Source organism: Pseudophryne corroboree, chromosome 5 (assembly GCF_028390025.1).
Source record: "Pseudophryne corroboree isolate aPseCor3 chromosome 5, aPseCor3.hap2, whole genome shotgun sequence".
Taxonomy (NCBI): domain Eukaryota; kingdom Metazoa; phylum Chordata; class Amphibia; order Anura; family Myobatrachidae; genus Pseudophryne; species Pseudophryne corroboree.
The window spans coordinates 81,959,964-81,983,701 of record NC_086448.1 but is presented as its reverse complement, the minus strand read 5'-3'; the positions used below and the strand labels follow the sequence as shown (position 1 = coordinate 81,983,701).

The window sequence follows — 23,738 nt, the reverse complement described above, 5'->3', positions numbered from 1 at the left end:
GGCCCATTCCACTAGGAAGGTGGGCTCATCCTGGGCGGCTGCTCGGGGGGGGTCTCGGCTTTACAACTTTGCCGAGCAGCTACTTGGTTGGGGTCAAACACGTTTGCAAAATTCTACAAGTTTGATATCTTGGCCGATGAACACCTCAAGTTTGGTCAATCGGTGCTGCAGGGTCATCCGCACTCTCCCGCCCGTACTGGAGCTTTGGTATAAACCCCATGGTCAATAAGTGGACCCCAGCATCCTCTAGGACGTATGAGAAAATAGGATTTTAATACCTACCGGTAAATCCTTTTCTCCTAGTCCGTAGAGGATGCTGGGCTCCTGTCCCAGTGCGTACTTTACCTGCAGTTTAGTTATACACAAGTTGTGTTATGTTAGTTTCAGCTTGTTGCTGCAATTGATTCATGCCTGTTGGCGTGCGTTGTGCTGATGGCCATGTGTGCGGCATGGTTGAGGTGTGAGCTGGTATGTATCTCACCACTAGTATTAAAGTAAATCCTTTCCTCGAAATGACTGTCTCCCTGGGCACAGTTCCTATAACTGGAGTCTGGAGGAGGGCCATAGAGGGAGGAGCCAGTTCACACCCATTGAAAAGTCTTAAGAGTGCCCATGGCTCCTGCGGAACCGTCTATACCCCATGGTCAATAAGTGGACCCCAGCATCCTCTATGGACTAGGAGAAAAGGATTTACCGGTAGGTATTAAAATCCTATTATTGCGCTAAGAACAGTTTAATAATATCATGGCATATTACATTTCATGGTTTGCCAATAGATGTTATAGTTATAACTGATATGCAAAAAAACCTGACTTCAGAGGCAACCAATGAATATATGGAGGTGGAGTTTCAGCTGTACATATAAAAGTGACCACGGGCCGTGTCCCTCAAGGAAGAGGGAGGAACTCATCCTGCACACAATAGTAATTAAACTTTTAATCCAACTTATATACAAACAGATCTAAACCTACAAAATGAAAAAACAAAAAACAAATATGCAGACTGATTTTGTACATTAATATTTCACATTCAATTATAAAATACATAGCATGTACAGTAGCAATTAAGTTCAAGTACCCCGTGCAATGTACAATTTTCCCAAGTAAAAAAACAAATGAGCGTTACATCTTCAGTTTCCTCCTCCTGTATCGGATGATCGGGTTGTTGGGGGTGTGAATCATAGTTGTATAATTTATTGTAGGAAAATATCCATCCACCAGCTCAAACTCATACATACGCAGCATGGTGGACCAAATGGTTTTAATCTGAGCATAAGCAAAGTTCTCGCCGATACAACGATGCCGACCTGAAACAGATGAAGTGTTGGTCAGAACTGTCCAAAAACATACAACATACAAACTGTATTTACTTACAAAGGACAGAAAAAAAAAAAAAAGTACTCTGATCAAAAGGAATGGCATATTGGGGGTCATTCCAAGTTGATCGCTTGCTAGCAACTTTTTGCATCTATGCGATCAGGTTAAAACTCGGCAAAATGCGCAGGCGCGTCGTGCGGGTACAAAGAGGATCGGTGCTGGGCGATGGATTTAACGAAGAATCCATTCACACAGCCGATCGCAGGGTGATTGACAGGAAGAGGGCGTTTGTTTGTGTGTGTCAACTGACCGTTTTCTGGGAGTATTTGGGAAAACACAGGCGTGTCCAATCGTTTGCAGGGCGGGTGTCTGACGTCAATTCCGGGACGAAAAAGTCTGAAGTGATCGCAGTGGCTGAGTAAGTCCAGAGCTACTCAGAAACTGCAACAAACTTTTTTGTACCGCTCGGCTGCAAAAGCGTTCGCACACTTGCAAAGCGAAAATACACACCCCCATAGGCGGCGACTATCTGATCGCAGCGCAGCAAAAAGTTGCTAGCGAGCGATCAACTCGGAATGACCCCCATTGCCCTCAGTGATAATAGTAACTGTCAGACTCAGCAAGAAATATGCACAAAATATATCCGTATCTGCTGATGATATGACCCAATGTTCTGGGTTATAACAACCTGGCATGGAAGCCATGTGACCATTGCCTGTTCCAACGTCCCTAGAAGCCAAAAGGTACTGTACAGCTCACGCCTTATACCAATATATACGGTTTATTAGCAATCATAGACAATTAGCGTTGGTGGCACGGTGGTAAGAATTGCTATCGCACAGCACTGATGTCATGGGTTCAATTCCGACCGGGATTTTGTACAGTATGTTCTCCATATGTTTAGTAGGTATCAGTTTTAAAGTTGCTGAGTAATTGTATTACCTGCTCCAAACGGAACATATGCAAACTTCTCCCCGGCCGCTGGATTCTCATGCAGGTATCGGTCAGGGTTAAATTCTGTGTTTTGCACCCAAATGTCCTTTAGACGGTGGTTAACGGTGGGAGATACACACACCTGATGCCCGGGTGGGATACTGTATTCTCCAACAGTCTGAAAAGAAACGGCCAACAAACATGACAGTCTGTCACACTGTAACCATGGTAGCGAATAAGAAGGACATGTAACATACAACATAGGAAAGGTGCTACAGACCTGTGGGGTCCTGGCCATCCTCATCATTGTCATGATAGGGGGTCTTAACCTGAGGGTCTCCTTTATGCAACGGTCCAGGACTTGCAGGTCTTTGAGCTGAAAATATCAAACCGTTTGTTAGAATTATATTGTTTTGTAATTTCCATCATTTAGAACCCTGCTCACGATAGGGACCTCCAGCAAGTTACATCTGTACTGTAGAAGCAGAGCTGTATATTGTAGGATAGAGCAGTCCCTCAAGACACATTAACAGTCCAGGGGTTAGGGATGTCCATGCTTGACACCAGATGGTTAAATCAAAGAGGGATAAGGGTCTATGTTCTCTCACCTGGTCATAATTGAGAGGTGGGAGATCCTCCCCACACACAGCTTTTTGTTCTTCGACACACTGGTCTTGAATAGATTTGTTTTTAGCCAGGAAGAAGCCCATCCAGGCGCTGGTGGTAGAAGACGTGTGCTGTCCAGCCAGTAGCAACCCAATGAGCATTCCTGCTACCTCGTCATCATTCAGGGGGGTGCCGTCTCTGCAACGTGGAACAAATAGGAGGTGACGCATAAGCACCATCATACTAGTTAAGCAAACCTACATTATAGTATGGGTCGTCAGTAGCTGAATAAGTGGGCCATGTGTGGTAAAGTTGGACAAACGTGGTAGTTTGGTGACTAGGCTGAATTACCCCCTCTGATGCTTGTTGGCAATGTACTGTGCCTGCTCACCTCGAGGTTGAACATTCAAGTTTGAGAGTAATGTCTAGTGCCATCGCTGACCAGTCCAGTGATAGCATATTGATAGAAACCTTTCTGTGTTAAAGATCACTAAATATGTGCCCCATACACAGGTTATGCAGAGGTACAGAAAGGAGAGCATGTGAATGGGTGGCATTTATTCATCCCAACACGCTCACTATAGACAGTTCCCGCCATGATCAATGTCTGATTTGCCCATACACGGAGCTGTCCAGATAAGATTATACACTTTTCAGTCTAACACCTGGATCACTCCTAGTATGACTGAGGCTAATCAGTCCCATAATGATCCACCAGATTCTGAATAGATTATTGGGCATCAAGATCATTTTTGGGGCACGCAAGGTGCCAAGAGAAGCCAACAAGGCAGACATGACGACTATTAGTATCCCAGCAGATAACATATAAAGAGTAGCTATTGGCTCAGGAACCTACTTGTAGGTGGCATCTAGCAGTGTCTGCAGCATGTCGTCGTCCTTCTCCTCAGACTGTCTGCGCTTCTGAATCACTTGGTAGAAGATCTGCTTAATCTCTCTGTGCGCTCTGTCCCTGCGCCTGGAAACAGGACAATGTTCTCAATCAATATAGGACTACAAGAGAGTTCATATCACAAGCACCTTCAATATTCATTGCAGTAAAAGTAACTAAACACAAAGGGTTGGCTTGAGGAAAGGAAGAGCTCTAGTCACAAATATGCAATGGAGGCAGCCATTTTGTGGTCTGACCAATGCTCACTACAATGGAACTTGAAAGGGTTCAGAGGCGAGCCACCAAACTGATCAATGAGTTAAAGGCACTGGATTATGAGGAAAGGCTTACTAGGTTAGATATGTTTACACTCGAAAAGAGGCGGCTGAGAGGGAACATTATTAGTACTTACAAATATATAAAGGGACAATACAAGGATCTATCAGGCGATTTGTTTATCGAAAAATCTCTAAGCAGGACACGTGTACACCCTCTGACGTTAGAGGAGAGAAAATGTCCTACCCAACGAAGGAGAGGCTTCACAGTAAGGGCAGTAAAAATGTGGAATTCTCTGCCAGAGAATGTAGTAATGGTGGACTCAGTCAATATGTTTAAAAATGGATTGAATTCCTAGCTGAAAGAAATATCCAAGGATTTAGCATTTAAAGGATGAGAATTTTAGAGAAAGCCTGAATTATAGCTGTTATTTAGACTTAAAAACATAACTTAATCTGGGCATTACAGTTAAACTATAGTTACGTACAGATTAGTGTAAGAATTATAATACAGGTTGAACTCGCTGGACATTTAGTCTTTTTTCAACCTAATTAACTATGTTACAATGTTAACGCAGTCTCGGTTTGCTAAGAACCAGAGTCGCCTGAAATGCCTCAGTGATATACCTGCTACCGAGCGAATCAATAGGCTGTTTTATTAAGATTGTTTCAACCCACAAATTGGCTGCCTCCATTCCTTCTGTAGATGCATTTTGAGGATGCCTCACTTATTTCCATTATACCTGAAGCTTGGCAAAGGCAGCCATCCTGGAAGGAGCCAGGCCGCGTGTGTGAATCCCCCGTCCAGGTCGGCGTAGAGCTGGGCCACCCTCTCGTTTAGCATGCTGCGAATCTCTTTGCCATGCAGACACCGGCTGGCGGTGAGGATGATCAGCTCCGACAGGGCCTCAAACAGGTCTGGAACAGAGAGCGTGTTATTTACCAGGTATTACTGGCAATTTATCATTCCTATTAGCTAGTAGGAAGGGGAGACATAAAAAGGGGACACAGATGAACTGTGAGCTGTAATATTTCCATTGTATGTCTATATAGGGAAATGGGGTGTACTGACTAAACAGAGGGTCTAACGTAAGCCAGCAATAAGCACATTACCCAACAGGGCTAATAACATCAGCACAATAATTAACAATAGTAACACAGGTAGATACAGGTATTTGTCAGAAGGGGACTGAAACAGGGTGAACATTAGCAGTTAATTTATTTCTATCTTATAACAAACTTGAAGGACAATTATTTTTAAAAACAATTACTATTACGATTAAGTAAGAGCTGATCAACCTCAAAACATCACATAAAATAGTCTGGTGTGTATGTTTCATGTCTGGGCCCACACACTTCCTCACGTCCCCCCAAACATACACATTAAGTAGTGGGCAAAAATTTATTTGGCAGCCCTGCCTCTAAGTTTCTGCAGAACTCACAATTCTGTTGCAGCACCAAAAAGGAAGAAAACAAGTGTAATTTTGCAAGTAACAAAACCTCATTCGATTCCTTCCTTATCTTTCCCGTCATACAGCGCTTAGTTAAATTAATCATTTGCTAAGTATATGACACATGGAAATCTCTTATAGTATAAACGTTTCCAAATGCGGTCCTTAAGGCACCCTAACAGTCCAGGTTTTAAGGATATCCATGCTTAAGCACAGGTAACTTAATGATGATCTCATTCATTTTGATTGAACCATTTGAATAAAGCATATCCTTAAAACCTAGACTGTTAGAGTACCTTCAGGACAGAGTATGAGAACCACTGTTTTATACTTGAATGGCTCTTACTTCCAACTCCGCTATCTCCCCAGCGTTTGAAGTATTCCACGGTCTCCTCCTCAATCAACCTCACATGTGTTTTGAAATGAGCAATGTTCAGCCCAGTTTTAAACATTTTTTTCTGTTCCAAAAAGATCTGTAAAAAAAAAAAGTAAAAACAAGAAACAAATTAATAATTATACAGTATATATGCCCAAATTAATGTTTCATTGACCATGATATAAATGGTGCAGACCATAAGGAGGTACCACTGAGCTGTTAGGAGGGAAGTAGTGATAAGCAGCATTCTCTAAAGTATATTGGCGCAGGCTACAAACTGGGTGTCTCTACTGTACAAAATGTCAAGTGACAGGTACAATGTTAACAATCTTCCTATTCTGCTGCCACAACTTCTGTGATTACAAAACTATTAAGATTCATTTCTTAATGCAAAGTATGAGGAAATTATTTGTATAATTTATTTACATTTTGCCATTTGCCAGTGTGGCTCAGCCTGTACAGCCATTGGGTACACAGACACACTTGTAGTGCTCCATAGAGATTAATATCCATCCTCATGTACATTGTACATTGTACATAATATCCACCATGTACATTGATTGCTTGGAGGCACCGCTGAGATTCAGCCCCTCACTCTCATGGGAAAGATGTTACATCATTGTATTTGTCTAAAACTGGAATTTTTCCTCACTTCAACTGTATTGCACACCTTGTTACCAGCACAAAATTAAAGTCATAATCACTTTTTTACTCAAAGATGTTTCAAAGCATCACAACTATAAAATAAAGAGAAATGTAACTCGTAAAGGTTTTGTAACACTAAAGTGAGCAGTTTAAGAATAAAAAATATATGCCCTGTATAATCTTACCGGGTTAGGCACATCATAAGCAACCCCTTTCCCAAACACCGGAGTTGTGAGACGAGAGTACACATCTTCTGCATTCAAATCCTCATTCTTGCTGTTAAACAACAATGCTGCAGAGTCACTCCCGACCAAGTAGGTAAAAGTTTTTCCCACCATAGTGAAACTGAAGACTGGGCCATACTGTAACCATAGAAAGAAAAATAATCAGGCTGCAGAGATTACTCTGTTGTTTGTACAGTAAAACCTAATCTAGTAAGAGGTGCAACGTGTAATTTAGAATAGAGCCCCATTTATTATTAGAAAAGCAGAACTAAGAAGCAATTTGTACTGGAAAAAAAAAAAGGTCTTGTTTTATGTACTGTAGTTGCTTGATGTTGTGTACCATAAAAACTACAGAAGAAATACACAGAAATGCACCAAGGCTTGACTTGCATATAACTGCACGACAACAGTCCATGTATTGCAGAATAAACTGCACAAAAAGTACCAAAGGTCTTTGGGGGTCATTCCGACCCGATGCTCGCTGCAGTTTGTCGCTGCGATCGAGTCGGAAATGCGCATGCGCTGGTGCATGCCAGTTGTCGGTGCCCAGCGACCGCCTCTGAGACAGAGGCGGTCGCTGGGCGGGAGGGGACTGAACGGCAGCGTTAAGCCGCTGTTTAGTAGGCGCAGTCCGGCCAAAGCCAGCGGGACACAACTCCTGGCCAGCCGCAGGAGCTGCGCTGGCCGGGAGTTACTCCACAGATACAAAGGCATCGCCTCTGTGCGATGCTTTTGTATTTGTGCGGGGGGGCCAGCACTGACATGCGGGGTGGACTAGCCCTGTGCTGGGCGTCCCCCTGCATGTCTGAATTTACGATCGTAGCCGTGCTAAATTTAGCACAGCTACGATCAACTCAGAATGATCCCCTTTATTCAATAATGAAAGACTGAAGTATACCCATTTAAACACAAGTACATTTTGGGCATTTCTTACAAGTCAAAAGGCAGAATGTATGTTTCTCCGGGATGTCGCCTTGTATAAGTGTCAGTCTACAACAGTAACATCTATTCTATAATCGGATTATAGTTTTATACCAGATAAATACACTTTATGGAAATTAAATGAAAAGACACAGGGGGTGATTCAGACCTGATCATAGATGTGCTAAATTAAGCACATCTACGATCAGCTTCCTTGACATGCAGAGGGGACGCCCAACACAGGGCTAGTCCGCCCCGCATGTCAGTCCCTGCCCCGCCGCACAAGTACAAAAGCATCGCACAGCGGCGATGCTTTTGTACTTCAAGAGTAACTCCGTACCAGCACAGCTCCTGCGCGCTGGCAGGGAGCTACTCGTCGCTGCTTGGGTCTCAGCGGCTGCGTTTGACATCATGCAGCCACCGCGCCCCGCCCCCCTAAACGGCGACCAAACGCCGCCGGCCCGCCCTGTGACCGCCTCTGCCTGTTAATCAGGCAGAGGTGATCGCAGGGCTGAGACAGCCGTCAGCTGTCTGCATGCACAGACATATGCGCACTTCAGACCTGATCAGTGCTGTGCGAAAATAGGATTTTAATTACCTACCGGTAAATCCTTTTCTCGTAGTCCGTAGAGGATGCTGGGGTCCACATTAGTACCATGGGGTATAGATGGGTCCACTAGGAGCCACTGGCACTTTAAGAGTTTGAGAGTGTGGGCTGGCTCCTCCCTCTATGCCCCTCCTACCAGACTCACTGTAGAGGAGACAGACAACTTCAAGAGAAGGATTTTACACAGATAGTGGCGAGATTCACACCACCTCACACAAACAAGGCAAACCAAGCTAACAAGCTTGAAAACTCAGCAACAGCTGAACAACATTACTGAACCAAGTAATAATGCAATACTTAGCAAAGAACAAAGCAGTACTGAATTAAGTAACCACTGCAGGATAACAAAGCGCTGGGCGGGCGCCCAGCATCCTCTACAGACTACGAGAAAAGGATTTACCGGTAGGTAATTAAAATCCTATTTTCTCTTACGTCCTAGAGGATGCTGGGGTCCACATTAGTACCATGGGGATGTACGAAAGCTCCCAGAATGGGAGGGAGAGCGCGGAGGCTCCTGTCGAACTGATTGACCAAACTTTAGGTCCTCAGAGGCCAAAGTATCGAACCTGTAGAATTTTGCAAACGTGTTCGACCCAGACCAGGTAGCCGCTCAGCAAAGCTGTAAAGCCGAGACATCCCGGGCAGCCGCCCAGGAAGAACCCACCTTACGAGTAGAGTGGGCCTTAACAGATTTTGGACATGGCAATCCTGCCGTAGAATACGCATGCTGGATAGTAAACCTAATCCAGCGATAGATCGTCTGCTTAGAAGCAGGACACCCAAGTTTCTTGGGATAATACAGGACAAACAGAGTCCGATTTTCTGTGACGAGCAGTCCTCTTCACATATATTTCAATATATATATCCAATGACTTTGATGGAATTGAGGAGTCAGTAGCAACTGGCACCACAATAGGTTGTTGATATGAAAAGCCGACACAACCGTTGGAAGCTCAGCTCTATCTTCATGGAAGATCAAGTAGGGGCTTTTACAAGACAAAGCCCCCGGCTCCGACACACGTCTAGCAGAAGCTAAGGCCAACAGAGTGACAGCCTTCCACGTGAGAAACTTGACCTCAACCTCCTGTAGCGGCTCAAACCAATCCGATTGGAGGAACTGCAACACCACGTTAAGATCCCAAGGTGCTGTAGGCGGCACAAAGGGAGGCTGGATGTGCAGAACCCCTTTCAAAAAAGTCTGAACCTCAGGGAGGGAAATCTGGACCTTACGGATCCCAACTTCAGGCCCATATCCACACCTGCTTGCAGGAAGAGGAGAAACGTCCTGTCACGATCCGGGTATCTGGACGCCATTTCTTACCCATCAGATGCCTCCTAAGGCTGGCTCAGCGCTCCAGGACCGGATCCCATCTGTTATCCTAATGTTCACATTCCTGCATCCTCTCCTGTCTCTCTGAGACGCTGTCACAGTAACGCCTTATTACATCTGGCATGGCGTCTCCCGCGGCCTCCGCCGCCGTCCCTGAGCTTCTGCATGCAGAGTGTCAGAGTGGCGATTACGTCAGCCGCGGCCTCCGCTGTGTCCGCGTGGTTGGATGTGCACTTGTCAGCCTGGCGTCTCCTGTCTCCAGTGGCCGGCGCCGCCATTACTGTTTTCATTACCACATGGATTACAAACCAAACTTCCCTCCAAGTGTCTGCATGGGCGCAGCCATCTTGGATTCTGTCAGCTGATCATTTCCTCCAATCTGTTGTCAGTATTGTTAATCTGCATAATTGCCTAGCCAATCCCTTCCTTGCTGCAGGTATAAATACACTGTGCCTGAGCAAGGAAGGCGTCAGTGCTTTGGTTGTCAAACCTAGTTCCTGTTTGTCTCTCTCCTGTGATTGTCTTCCAGGTTCCAGCTCCTGTCTCAAGACTTCCACCATAGAGACCCGCACCAGCATTCCACCTGCGGTGTAGCCTGACTCTCCAATCCATTGTGGATTCATCTGTTTCCAGCTACAACATTACCTGCTTCCAGCTCAGCTTCCAGCAGAGTACAGCTTCCCTTAAAGGGCCGGTGTCCTTTCTACACTTTACCACTCTCCACCGGTATTATTATTTCTCCGCTCTCAAGTTCTACATTTCAGTTCATATTTCATCGCTCCCAAGTTCATTTATTATTTAACTGGTTCCAGCCAGTATCCACTCCGTGCTAACAACAGTCTGGTTCCAGCCAGTATCCACAGCAGCTGTTTTACCTTCAGCAACCCAGCTTTTCCTGGAACACCAGCTGGCACAATCCTGGGTTATCTCCATTGCTACAGTCGGGCCTGGTAAGGACTTTCCATCTAGAAGATCATAAGAACTATCTCACACTACCAGTGCCCTGTGGCTCCTGCCATCCTGTAGTACCCAGGAACTGTATTTATTATTTGCTGACTTTTACGTTTTCTTTTACTGCTGCTGTGTTGCGGAGTTGTCATAATAAACATCATTGACTTTTATCTAAGTTGTCGTGGTCACGCCTTCGGGCAGTTATTATTCATGTTACTTACATGTCCAGGGGTCTGATACAACCTCCCAGGTTCCGGTACATCTCAGCCCCTACAACTGAGGCTGCCTCCCGTCAGCTCAGGCCCTCAGTTGTGACACGTCCCAGTTGAAACTCCACCGTAGGAAATCTCTTGGATTCACACCAAGATATATACTTCTTCCAAATGCGATGGTAATGTTTAGACGTTACTCCTTTACTAGCCTGTAACAGGGTAGGAATAACCTTGTTCGGAATGCCCTTCCGAGCTAATATCTGGCGTTCAACCTCCATGCCGTCAAACGTAGCCGTGGTAAGTATTGATAAGTGAATGACCCCTTTTGTAGCAAGAGGTAGAGGCCTCGGATCTTCCAGCGGTAGACCCAGAAGATCCGCGTACCAAGCCCTTCTTGGCCAGTCCGGAGCAATGAGGATCGCCATAACTCTTGTTCTCCTTATGAGTTTTAGAACTTTTGGAATGAGTGGAAGTGGAGGAAACACGTACACTGACTGGAACACCCACGGAGTCACCAGGGCGTCCACCGCCATTGCTTGCGGGTCTCTTGACCTGGAACAATACCTCTGAAGCTTCTTATTGAGGCGGGATGCCATCATGTCTATTTGAGGAACCTCCCAAAGATTTGTCACCTCCGTGAACACCTCTGGATGGAGGCCCCACTCTCCTGGATGGAGATCGTGTCTGCTGAGGAAGTTCGCTTCCCAAATGTCGACTCCCGGAATGAAGATTGCTGACAGCGCCAGCGCGCGTCTTTCTGCCCAGAGGATGATTCTTGTTACCTCTGACATTGCAGCTCTGCTCTTCGTTCCACCCTGTCGATTTATGTAGGCCACCATCGTTACACTGTCCAACTGTACTTGAACGGCTCGATCTCGCAGAAGATGGGCCGCTTGGAGAAGACCGTTGTACACGGCTCTTAGTTCCAGAATGTTTATTGGAAGACTGGATTCCAGACTTGACCACCTTACTTGGAAGGTTTCCCCTTGAGTGACAGCACCCCATCCCCGGAGACTTGATTCCGTGGTTAGAAGGATCCAGTCCTGGATCCCAAACCTGCGGCCCTCCAGAAGGTGAGGTATTTGCAGCCACCAGAGGAGTGAAATCCTTGCTTTTGGCGACAGATGCATATGTAGATGAAAACCCGACCACTTGTCTAGGAGATCCAGTCGGAAGGATTGAGCATGAAATCTTCCGTATTGTAGAGCCTCGTAGGAGACAACCATCTTCCCCAGAAGGCGAATGCACTGATGAACCGAAACCCGGGCTGGCTTCAGGATATCCCGGACCATTGTTTGTATCACCAGCGCTTTCTCCTCCGGTAGAAACACCCTCTGCACGTCTGTGTTGAGGATCATCCCCAGGAAAGACAATCTCCTTGTCGGCTCCAAATGTGACTTTAGAAAGTTCAGGATCTAACCATATTCCCTAGGGCAGACAAGTCGTGAGAGCAATGGAGTGCAACAACATCTCCCTGGTCGATGCCTTTATCAGCAGATCGTCCAGATATGGAATTATGTTCACTCCCTGTCTGCGGAGGAGAACCATCATTTCTGCCATCACCTTGGTGAATACCCTCGGTGCCGTGAAGAGACCGAATGGTAGTGCCTGAAACTGATAGTGACTGTCTAACAGTGCAAATCTGAGATAAGCCTGGTGCGGCGGCCAAATTGGAATGTGGAAGCAGGGCCGGTGCTAGGGTGTTCGGCGCCCCCCTGCAAACTATAAATTTGCGCCCTCCCATATTCCTTTGGCGTGCGCCGGGAAAAGGGGTGTGGTCTCACAAGTAAGGGGCATGGCCACACAGTAGTACCCCCATTTAAAATTACGCCACAATGTAGCACAATCTTATTAATCTTATACGTAATGCCCCACCCGTAGTAGTAGCGTCCTTATACGTAATGCCCCACCCGTAGTAGTAGCGTCCTTATATGTAATGCACCCCAGTAGTAGTAGCATCCTTATACATAATGCCCCTCCAGTAGTAGTAGCATCCTTATACATAATGCCCCCCGAGTAGTAGTAGCATTCTTATACATAATGCACCCACAGTAGTAGTAGCGTCCTTATACGTAGTGCACCCCCAGTAGTAAACGCGTCCTTATACGTAATACCCCCCAATAGTAGTAGCGTCCTTATACGTAGTGCACCCCCATTAGTATTAGCGTCCTTACACGTAATGGCCCCCCCAGTAGTAGCGTTGTTACACGTAATGCCCCCTTGTAGTAATAGCGTCCTAATACGTAATGCCCCCCCAGTAGTGGCGTCCATAGAGCGCGCGCACAGACATACCTCACACACACACACACACACAATTCACACATATATACACACACATACACACCCACCACACACACACACTTCTCTCTCACCCCCCACTTACCTAATCCAGTCTCCCTCTGTACAGCAGCCAGGTCCGTGTAGCTCCGCCCCCTTATGGGCCGTTTAGCCACGCCCCTACCGTCCCATGTAGCTCCGCCCCCTTCTGTCCCGTACTCGGCGCTCTCACAGTCACACACAGATGACTGAGATGAGGTGAGGGGAGGGAGGAGGCGCATCATGCTGCAGGTGCCCGCTGCCAGTGCCTGTCATACAGTGACAGACACAGCAGTGGCAGCAGCAGCAGGGGGGACAGTACGGCGCAGCAGGGAAGGGATGCAGAGCAGTGGAAGCGCCTATCCGTCCCAGCGCCTCCCTGCACTGCATCCCTTCGCTGAGCGGGTAGCGCCGGGCCTGTGTGGAAGTACGCATACTTGATATCCAGGGATACCAGAAACTCTCCCACCTCCAGACCTGAGATCACCGCTCTCAGAGACTCCATTTTGAACTTGAACTCCCTCAGATAAGGGTTTAACGATTTCAAGTTTAAAATCGGTCTGACCGAGCCATCCGGTTTCGGTACCACGAAAAGGTTTGAATAGTAACCCATGTGTTGCATATGAGGTGGAACTGGAACAATGACCTCTGACTTTTCCAATTTTTGGGATGCTTCCTGTAGGATAGCCCTGTCTGTCAGTAGAGCTGGCAAGCCTGATTTGAAGAATCGGTGAGGCGGGAGTTCTTGAAATTCCAGTCTGTACCCCTGGGACACAATATCCTGTACCCAGGGATCCAGGCCGGACGACACCCAGACGTGGCTGAAACGTCTGAGCCTCGCACCCACCAGTCCGTCCTCCAGGCTGTGCGGTCCACCGTCATGCTGAGGATTTAGAGGAACCAGGTGCAGGCTTTTTGGATTTTGCATGCCCACCTCTAAAGAAGGTGGTAGAAGGCTTGGACTTTTTTGTCTTAGCGGTCCAACTGGACTGCGATGCAGATGAAGAAAAGGGTTTCTTCGTAGAAGGCGTAGCTGAGGGAAGAAAAGGTGACTTACCCACGGTTGCCTTGGAAATCCATGCATCCAACGCTTCCCCAAATAAGAGCCTGACCTGTGTAGGGTAGGTTCTCCACACTTCTCCTGGATTCCGCGTCTGCCGACCATTGGCGTAACCAGAGTCCCCTGTGAGCTGAGACAGACATGGAAGATATCCTTGCATTCAGCGTACCCAGGTCATTCATGGATTCCACCATGTTTTCCATGTTTTACATGGATTCCTGTATATTATGTAAAAACATGTTCAATGTCACTTCTATCCATTGTATATTAGTCCTCTAGTAACGTGCCTGACCACTTTACTATAGCTTTAGAGATCCATGCACAGGCAATAGTAGGCCTTAACGCCACCCCTGAAGCAGTGTGTATGGATTTGAGCGTAGTGTCAATCTTACAATCAGCCGGTTCTTTTAACGCGGTAGAACCAGGGACAGGTAAACCACCTTTTTTTTTGACAGTCTGGAGACAGATGCGTCAACTATGGGCGGGTTTTCCCATCTTTTTCTATCCTCCTCAGGGTAGTGAAAAGCAACCAGAACCCTCTTGGGGATCTGGAGTTTTGTCTCCGGGGTTTCCCAGGATTTTTCAAATAAAGCATTTAATTCTTTAGACGCAGGGAAGGTTAGCGAGGCTTTCTTATTGTCTGTGAAGTAAGCCTCCTCAACCTGCTCAGGTGGTGTGTCGGTAATGTAATGTTAACACATCTCTAATGGCCTCAATCATGAGCTGCACACATAGGGATGCTGCCCCCATCAGCACATCCCCGTCACTGTCTGTGGTGTCAGAGTCGGTATCCGTGTCATCATGCATAATCTGGGCAAGTGCACGTTTCTTCGGGTATATGCTAGGGGGTTTAGAAGGAATAGTAACAGAACCTGACCAAACAGCCATAGAATTCTTTAAAACCTGAGTTTCAGGTTCAGTATGAGCTACCCTAGTAGAGATCTGAGAGATCATTCCCTTAATAGAAGTCAGACATTCTGTCTCAGTAACAGGAATCTGAGACAATACATTACATTCCTGACACATGGAATGGATTCCTCTGGGTATGAAACGTCCTCTGCAGCATAAGACACAGAGTCTCTGGACATGGCTATGTGAGAAAACATACACCACACTCACACAGGAAAATGTCGGACACAGTTTACCCCCCAAGTACCTTCAGAGAAACACAGAGCTTGGAGCCAGCACACACAGAGCGCTCAATTAGGTAGTATAACTAACCTAGCGCTGACTGTGTACCTTAATAGACTACACAGATAATACACAGCCTCCCCCCCCCCCCTTCTACAACCCCCTGGTACCGCACAGGATAGCTGGAGTCGTGTTAAGAGACAGCACTCCCTGTCAGCATCTCTGGTGCTGTATCTCCGCCCCCTGGAAATGGCCCTTCCTCCGGCATTTTCAAAAGAATATACTGGCCTGAGGATTTTGCTTGCAGCGTTACCGAGGTCCCTGATAGCCTTGAGTGACCAGTGTAGGGTATCTGTGCTGGCTCAGGGCACCCTTCATAGCGCCGCACTGTGTACCGCTGAGCTCTCCGGAGCGCAGTTAGTACGACGCTCCTGCCCTGTTGCCGCCATTCACACCGGCTCCCCGCTTGTCGGGTCGCCGGTGACTCACTCGCCACCGGAATCTTCTGGCTCTGTTACGGGGTGGCGGCATGCTGCGGGAGTGAGCGGTCACCTCAGGTGGCTAACGATCATCACCCTCAGGAGCTCTGTGTCCTGTCAGCGGAGATAGTTGCCATTAACCTCTCAGGGTTGGACACTACTCCCCCCTCTAAGTCCCACAAAGCAGGGAGGTTGTTGCCAGCAGCCTCCCTGTGCTTAAAATACTCTTATAAAAAAATAAAACTAAAGAAGCTCTAGGAGCTCCCCTAGCTGTGACCGGCTCCTCCGGGCACATTTTCTAAACTGAGTCTGGTAGGAGGGGCATAGAGGGAGGAGCCAGCCCACATTATTAAACTCTTAAAGTGCCAGTGGCTCCTAGTGGACCCGTCTATACCCCATGGTACTAATGTGGACCCCAGCATCCTCTAGGACGTAAGAGAAAACGCACAGCACCGATCAGGTCTGAATCGGTCCCACAGTGTAAATGCTAAAGAAATGACCAGTCACCAATAACTTCCATGCCTGCTATATGTCTTTGGGGGTCATTCCGAGTTGATCGCTCGTTGCCGATTTTCGCAACGGAGCGATTAAGGCAAAAATGCGCATGCGCATGGTACGCAGTGCGCATGCGCTAAGTATTTTAGCACAAAACTTAGTAGATTTACTCACGTCCGAACTAAAAATTTTCATCGTTGAAGTGATCGGAGTGTGATTCACAGGAAGTGGGTGTTTCTGGGCGGAAACTGGCCGTTTTCAGGGAGTGTGCGGAAAAACGCAGGCGTGCCAGGATAAAACGCGGGAGTGTCTGGAGAAACGGGGGAGTGGCTGGCCGAACGCAGGGCATGTTTGTGACGTCAAACCAGGAACGAAACGGGCTGAGCTGATCGCAGTGTAGGAGTAAGTCTCGAGCTACTCAGAAACTGCTAAGAATTTTCTATTCGCAATTCTGCTAGGCTAAGATACACTCCCAGAGGGCGGCGGCCTAGTGTGTGCAATGCTGGTAAAATCTGCTAGCGAGCGAACAACTCGGAATGACCTCCTTTATACGACCATTGATTTACTCAGAAGCTTCTAATGTCCTTCTAGCATTTAGGGATGGGGGAGTGAATTATCACATATACATATTTTTAATAAAATGTCGGCAAAATGTTGCAGAGAATGCTAGAACACCAATAGGCAGTGGAAAAATGTAAAACTGTCAGACGAGAGTATCCAGGTCTATAATCAGCAAGGGGAATAGCATGTTGCATAACTTTAATGTTTTCTTACAGAAATATATAATTAAATAAAACAATAAATCGCCATAGAGTATCTCTTCCCACTATATCCTGCTTACTGAAATATTAAGAATAATTTGTTTATAATAAATGATTAGGGAGATAATGCATTACATTAATAGTGGTGACACTAGTGTCATCCACAGATAAACAAAGAGAGGATAGCCCACAAATGAGTGATCAAATGTTCACTCTAGGCATGGCCGATGGTGGGCAACCATTAATGTTTCTGATCCAATGGCAATGGGTTTTTTTTATATTCAATTACATGTAGGCAATGAGTTTCCGCTTCATTCCAATGGCGAATTCCTGATATTTTGTGATGTCACACAGTACACAATATTTCTACGCATTGTGCACACACACACCATCGATGGTTCGAGCCACTGAATGGTAAACACACAATGGTTACATGCCAACGCAAAGCATGTAACGAGGGTGGATAAAGACATCAAAATGATGGCCATCCCCAGATCAGTCTGACATACCTCCCAACATGACCCTCTCCAGGAGGGACACAATGCTCTGCTTCTGGACTTTTCTCTTAATGTATGATTGTCATCACCTGTGTTGAACAGGTTAATGGATAAGGAAGGTGTTTCAGCACAGGTGATGGCAATAAGAGGATTTTGGTACTTACCGATAAATCCATTTCTCTGAATCCTCTAGGGGACAATCTAAAATTAGCAGTCTGCACGGCCGGCTCCTCCCCTTTCACATCCCTCATCCCTCAGTTTGGAAAATTTGACTGAGAGAATAGGACATGATACTATAGCACCTGGCGAGGAACCGAACCGTACAACATATCAAACAGCATCCAAGAAACTCTTAACAGAAAAACCAACGCTGTTTGCACGAACTGTTTGAACAAGAACTTTGAACACAGCAGGTTGACCTCACCGAGGCGGGCGTCCAGTGTCCCCTATAGGATTCAGAGAAATGGATTTATCGGTAAGTACCAAAATCCTCTTTTCTCTTTCATCCACTAGGGGACACTGGAGTCTTATACAGTAGGGGACGTCCCAAAGTTATCCCCAAGGGAGGGAGTGCTGTCGATGGCCTGCAAAACTAAACGTCCGAACTTAGAATCTCGGGACGCAAAGGTATCAAACCTGTAAAAGTCTGCGAATGTGTGGGCTGAAGACCACGTTGTCGCTCTGCAAAATTGAGTAGTGGAAGCACCTCTAATAGCCGCCCATGAGGCACCCACTGATCTGGAATTATGAGCACCAGTCTGAACCGGAACCTGCTTACCACAGGAAATATTAGCTTGCCAATTGGCAAGGCTATTCCATCTAAACAAAGACTGCCTAGATGCTGGCCAACCAGACTTTGGACCATCATAGAGAACAACCAATGGTCCGACCTTCTAAAGGACGACGTAACTTGTACGTATATATTCGTAAAGCTCGGACAACATCCAAAGACACATCCCCATCTACGAATCCCTGAAAGGATGGGACCATAATCGGTTAGTATACGTGAAACCCCGAAACGACCTTAAGAAGGAAATCCACTCATGTACGGAGCTTTGCCCTATCCTTCTGGAAAATGAACAAAGGACTCTTTCGTGATAGCGCTCCTAACGCCAAAACCCTTCCAGCCGAAGCCAAGGCGAGTATTAACGTGACCTTCCAAGAGAGATCTTGCAGGTCTGTGCTTTCCAACGGCTCAAAAGAGGGTGATCTCAAAAATTCCAACTACAAATTTAAGTCCTATTGCGCAGTGGGAGGACGAAAAGGAGGTTGTATACTCAGAACCCCCTGTAAAAAGGTTTGAACCTCTTGTAAGGACGCTAACCGCTGTTGAAATAGGATGGAGAGAGCCAAAACTTGAACCTTCAAGGAACCTAGTCTTAGCCCTTCATCTAGACCAGCTGGAATGAAAAGTAGAAGTCTGGATAAATGGAAGTTCGTCGAATTCCACCCATGTTCCTAACACTAGTCCATGTACTTCTTCTAATGTCTGCAGTCGTACATGGTAATAACTGGCTTCCTAGCAGCAATCATCTTTAGGAATAGCCGTTCTTGGTATCCCTCTGTCTCTTAAGATCCGGGTCTCAACAGTCACGCCATGAAACGTAGCCTGTTCAGGTCTGAGTGGAGGAACGGTCCCTGATATAGCCGGTCCTCCCTTCGAGGTAACCGTCAAGGGTCCTCCGTTAGTATCCCCCTTAAGTCCGAGTACCAACCTCTGCGGGGCCAATTTGGTGCTATGAGAATTGCCCATTCTCGCTCTCGTATTACCCCTTTTTTTTTTTTTTCCTTTGGAGAATTCGGGTTATGAGTGGGAAAGGTGGAAAAATGTAAACCTTTCTGTAACACCAAGGAAGTGTCAGCGCGTCCACTTCGTCTGCTGCTGGATCTCTTGTCCTGGACACATACCTGGGCAGCTGATGATTTTGTAAAGACGCCATCAGGTCCACCTGAGGTAGACCCCATCTACTCACCATCATGTCGAAGATCTGTGTAAGCACCACTCGCCTGGATGCATGTCCTGGCGACTGTGATAATCTGCTTCCCAGTTCTCTGTTGACCGCTGACTATATCTTCGGCTAAGAGAAGCGTACTGTAAACTGCTCCGAGTTTGAGAATGGTTATGGGTAACCCGCTCTCCTGTAAAGTCCATTTGCCCTGAACCTGATGGGTCTCTAGGACAGCTTCCCCAACCTCTGAGACTGTCCTTTGTTGTGAGAATCCTCTAATCCTAAAATCCGAATTTCTTGCCTGCTGCAAGGTTGTAGTGGAACGACCACCCAATTCAGGAGATCCGTATCTCTTGTGGAAATCGGATATTTCGATGCAGGAGGCAGTGTGACCCTGGTCCCTGAGCAGTAATGTTCATTGGGAATGGTCGTTAGTGAAGTCAGCCGTACTGGAGAGCCTCGAAAGACGCCACTATCATCCCGAGAAGTTGCACAGAGAGGTGCAGGGAGACCGTCTGTGTCCTCAGTACCTGAGACACTAGCCTCTGTATGTCCTGGATCTTGTTCTCTGGTAAGAATGCCCTCAGTCTTACTGTGTCCAAGATGATAAGATGTCTGAGCATCCTTGATGAGCCGTTTTTGAGAGGAGGCTTTGATCAGGAGATCGTCTCAATCCTGCCACCATTACTGCCATGATCTTCGTAAAGAGTCCTGGGGCTGATGATAGACCGAATGATAGGACCCTTAATTTGTAAAGGATCCTCCACCAGTGCAAATCCTAAGTAAGCTTGGTGTGGGGTCCAAATCGGGATATGAAGGTATGCATCCCTTGTGTCCATGGATACCATTAACTCTCCTAGTTCCAAACCTGCAATAACTGACTGGATTTACTACATCCTGAACCAGCAAACCGTTAGGAATTGGTTTAAAACTTGTAAAACTTAGTAATGGTCTGACAGGCCCATCCGGTTTTGTACTACCAAAAGATTTGAATAAAATCCCTTTCCACTTTGAGGATCCGGGACTGGCGATATAACCCTCTGTATGTAGGAGTCTTTGAATTTGCCGCCTGTAATGCTACTGCTCGCTACGGACACCTAATCCCTCGTGCTGTAAAGAACCGGACTGTGTGTACGTTTCTGAAAGTCTATCCTGTCACTGGGAAATATCTTCCAATACTGCGCCCACCAAGGGGGACCCCAGTTGAGCAGAGAGACTGCCATGCCATGGGTTTGTCAGCAGGTTTGTTCTGCTTTCTGGGTGTCGACATTGAACAACTCCTACCCCTGGTTCCACGAGTCTGTTGCTCCAAAACCTCTCCTGGCTCCGTACGACAGTGAACGAATGAAATTAAACACTGGTCCCGAGTAATCTCCACAAACGTGTAAAGTGGTTCTCGAGTAAGAAGTAGGTAGAAAGGTAGATTTCACTGCAGTTGCCTGCAAAATCCACTTGTGTAACTCGGGACCAAATAACATTCTCTGAGCCATAAAATTCTTCTAGCCGAAATGGCAGGAACCGAGATGCGGGACGTTATCTTATTAGCGTCCTTTGCAGCCTGGCACATATAAGTAGCTGATTCTGGAATATGCTCTGCTTACTGAGAAACCTCCTCCGTGCTACCTATTTACGCCCAGTCCATGTGACAATGTGATGGTACAAAAATTGCTCTTGATGTAGTGTGCGACCTGACATATCCTTCAAGGCGGTCACGCTAGGCCAAGGTAACATTGCCTTCTTTGAAATTCCCCAATAGGTGGCACCTCCCTTTACCCATTACACTTTTTGATAAAGGATTCTTAAATTCAAACCTCCTTGGCACTTGAAAGCATTTATCAGGTTGCTTCCAAGCATTCGCCATCCGAGTCTGGAGAGTTTGAGGAATAGGGAGCACTACTGGCAACGAATTGTGGGATACGAATCAATCGAAACTCTCTAGATCCTTAACTTCTTACTCCCTGAAGTTTATGGTCTCCATAACCGCTTCTATAAGGGAATCTAAACTCCTGATCTAAGGCAGACTTAATTATCTTGCCTCTTTATCTATAATAAGACCCCCTTTCTCCTTCGTGTAAGAGGAGGAGGGTTTTCTTAATCGTCTTGTTCGCATTGCTTAATGCTTGCGCAGGAGGGATTAATTTAAATCAGAAATTCCTCCATAGTCCTTGAGAATCCCTCAGTCCTTTTCGACTGCTGTTTGCGGGATTCTGACTTTTGAAATACCTGTTAGGGCTTGCTCCCATGACCTTGGTGGAGCCTTCCTCCCGTGCTGGGCGCCCTTAAATAGACAGGTAATGCATACCCGGGAGCCGCTCACCCTTGCTCATCTTACTACATTTTGTGCAAACATAATAAGTCTTAGTGTTCGTGGTAAGTGCTTTTGACATTTGAAGCCGTACCCCATAGAGCGCTCCTCAGTGCTTTCCCCCTTTATAATAGGAACAGAAAGACCGTAATAAGAATATCACCAGCTTCGTTGCAACCCTCGCACACCCAACTGTATTTCAGTTCTGAGGTCGGGGTTGTGATCCAGTCGTTCCCATCATTTCATCGGGATCTTTTGTTTAGAAGTCCCTTGAAAATCTAAAGCATAAAAATGCCTGTTAAGAATACATTGAAAATCCATTGCAGCAGAGTCCTAAATACAAATGTCCAGTAGAGGGAGTAGTGCTGTATTATAATAACCCCTCCCTCTGCTCTGACTAGCCAGGAAGCCTGTCTATTCTAAAGGTAATAACGCCTGAGAGTCCTTTTGGCGCTTCTATTCATTTTTAAAAATGGCCGCCATTTATTTAATAAATAATAAGATTTTACTTACTGGTAAATCTATTTCTCGTAGTCCGTAGTGGATGCTGGGGACTCCGTAAGGACCATGGGGATAGACGGGCTCCGCAGGAGACATGGGCACTTTAAGAAAGAATTTAGGATCTGGTGTGCTCTGGATCCTCCCTCTATGGATCCTCCCTCTATGCCCCTCCTCCAGACCTCAGTTAGAGAAACTGTGCCCAGAAGAGCTGACAGTACAAGGAAAGGATATTGGCAATCCAACATTTTCTTGTAAATCACTTAAAATGATTACATAGGTATATACATTAATGTTATGGCATATGTGCTGGATCAATAATAATTAAGGATGTAGAAGTGGACAATCCAATATGCAAATGATTATGACGAGTATAAAAAGTGAGGTCCGACTTTGGGTAGCCACACCCCCTGACGAAGTCCTCGTGACGAAACGCGTTGGCGTGGTAATTGGACACTAGGTGTAACTACATCGCTCTTGATCCGATCCTGTGAGGTCCCGGAAGGGAACGTTTTGATGAGCTGTGACCGGCGGCTGTTCCACCTGGTGCTATCCGGAGGTGCCGTGTGTGTGATGACATCGCGCTGCTGATCTCTTTCTGAGATGTATGTATATGTGTACTTCTTGTAATGAAATGCTCACAACTTTTACTGACATCCGCGCTCCTCATTTGTTCTTTTACATGTATTTCTAATTAAGCCTTGGTACGGCTTTTTCTGGAGGAAGCAGCGGAGGATATAAAGAAGCAGGATCATATAAATACTGGACTATCCTAAGTGCATTGAACGGATTGAAGTATTGCGCAATTATTCTTCCTTTTTTATTTATATATATATATATATATATATATATAAATAATAAGATTTTACTTACCGGTAAATCTATTTCTCGTAGTCCGTAGAGGATGCTGGGGACTCCGTAAGGACCATGGGGATTAGACGGGCTCCGCAGGAGATAGGGCACTTTAAGAAAGCTGTCCCTCCTCCAGACCTCAGTTAGAGAAACTGTGCCCAGAGGAGATGAACAGTACGAGGAAAGGATTTTTGTAAATCTAAGGGCAAGATTCATACCAGCCACACCAATCACACCGTATAACTTGTGATAAATTTACCCAGTTAACAGTATGAACAACAACAGAGCATCAGGTCAACCTTGATGCAACCATAACATAACCCTTATTGAAGCAATAACTATATACAAGTATTGCAGAAGAATTCCGCACTTGGGACGGATGCCCAGCATCCACTACGGACTACGAGAAATAGATTTACCGGTAAGTAAAATCTTATTTTCTCTAACGTCCTAGTGGATGCTGGGGACTCCGTAAGGACCATGGGGATTATACCAAAGCTCCCAAACGGGCGGGAGAGTGCGGATGACTCTGCAGCACCGATTGAGCAAACACAGGGTCCTCCTCAGCCAGGGTATCAAACTTGTAGAACTTTGCAAAAGTGTTTGAACCTGACCAAGTAGCCGCTCGGCAAAGCTGTAATGCCGAGACCCCTCGGGCA

General features: G+C 46.3%; 1 protein-coding gene across 1 annotated transcript in view; it reads right to left on the bottom strand.

Annotated features, from left to right (window-relative positions):
• Positions 1-923: 923 nt before the first annotated feature.
• The window catches only part of LOC134928800 (lanosterol 14-alpha demethylase), a 38,869-nt gene continuing 16,054 nt past the window's right edge, over positions 924-23,738 (bottom strand). The window contains exons 4-11 of the mRNA XM_063924791.1: positions 6,677-6,853; positions 5,817-5,943; positions 4,763-4,937; positions 3,712-3,831; positions 2,858-3,053; positions 2,530-2,625; positions 2,259-2,427; positions 924-1,306 (exon numbers count right to left, since the gene is read on the bottom strand). Coding sequence (XP_063780861.1) covers positions 1,122-1,306; positions 2,259-2,427; positions 2,530-2,625; positions 2,858-3,053; positions 3,712-3,831; positions 4,763-4,937; positions 5,817-5,943; positions 6,677-6,853 — 1,245 coding nt within the window. The 3' untranslated portion in view covers positions 924-1,121. The remainder of the gene's footprint in view (positions 1,307-2,258; positions 2,428-2,529; positions 2,626-2,857; positions 3,054-3,711; positions 3,832-4,762; positions 4,938-5,816; positions 5,944-6,676; positions 6,854-23,738) is intronic.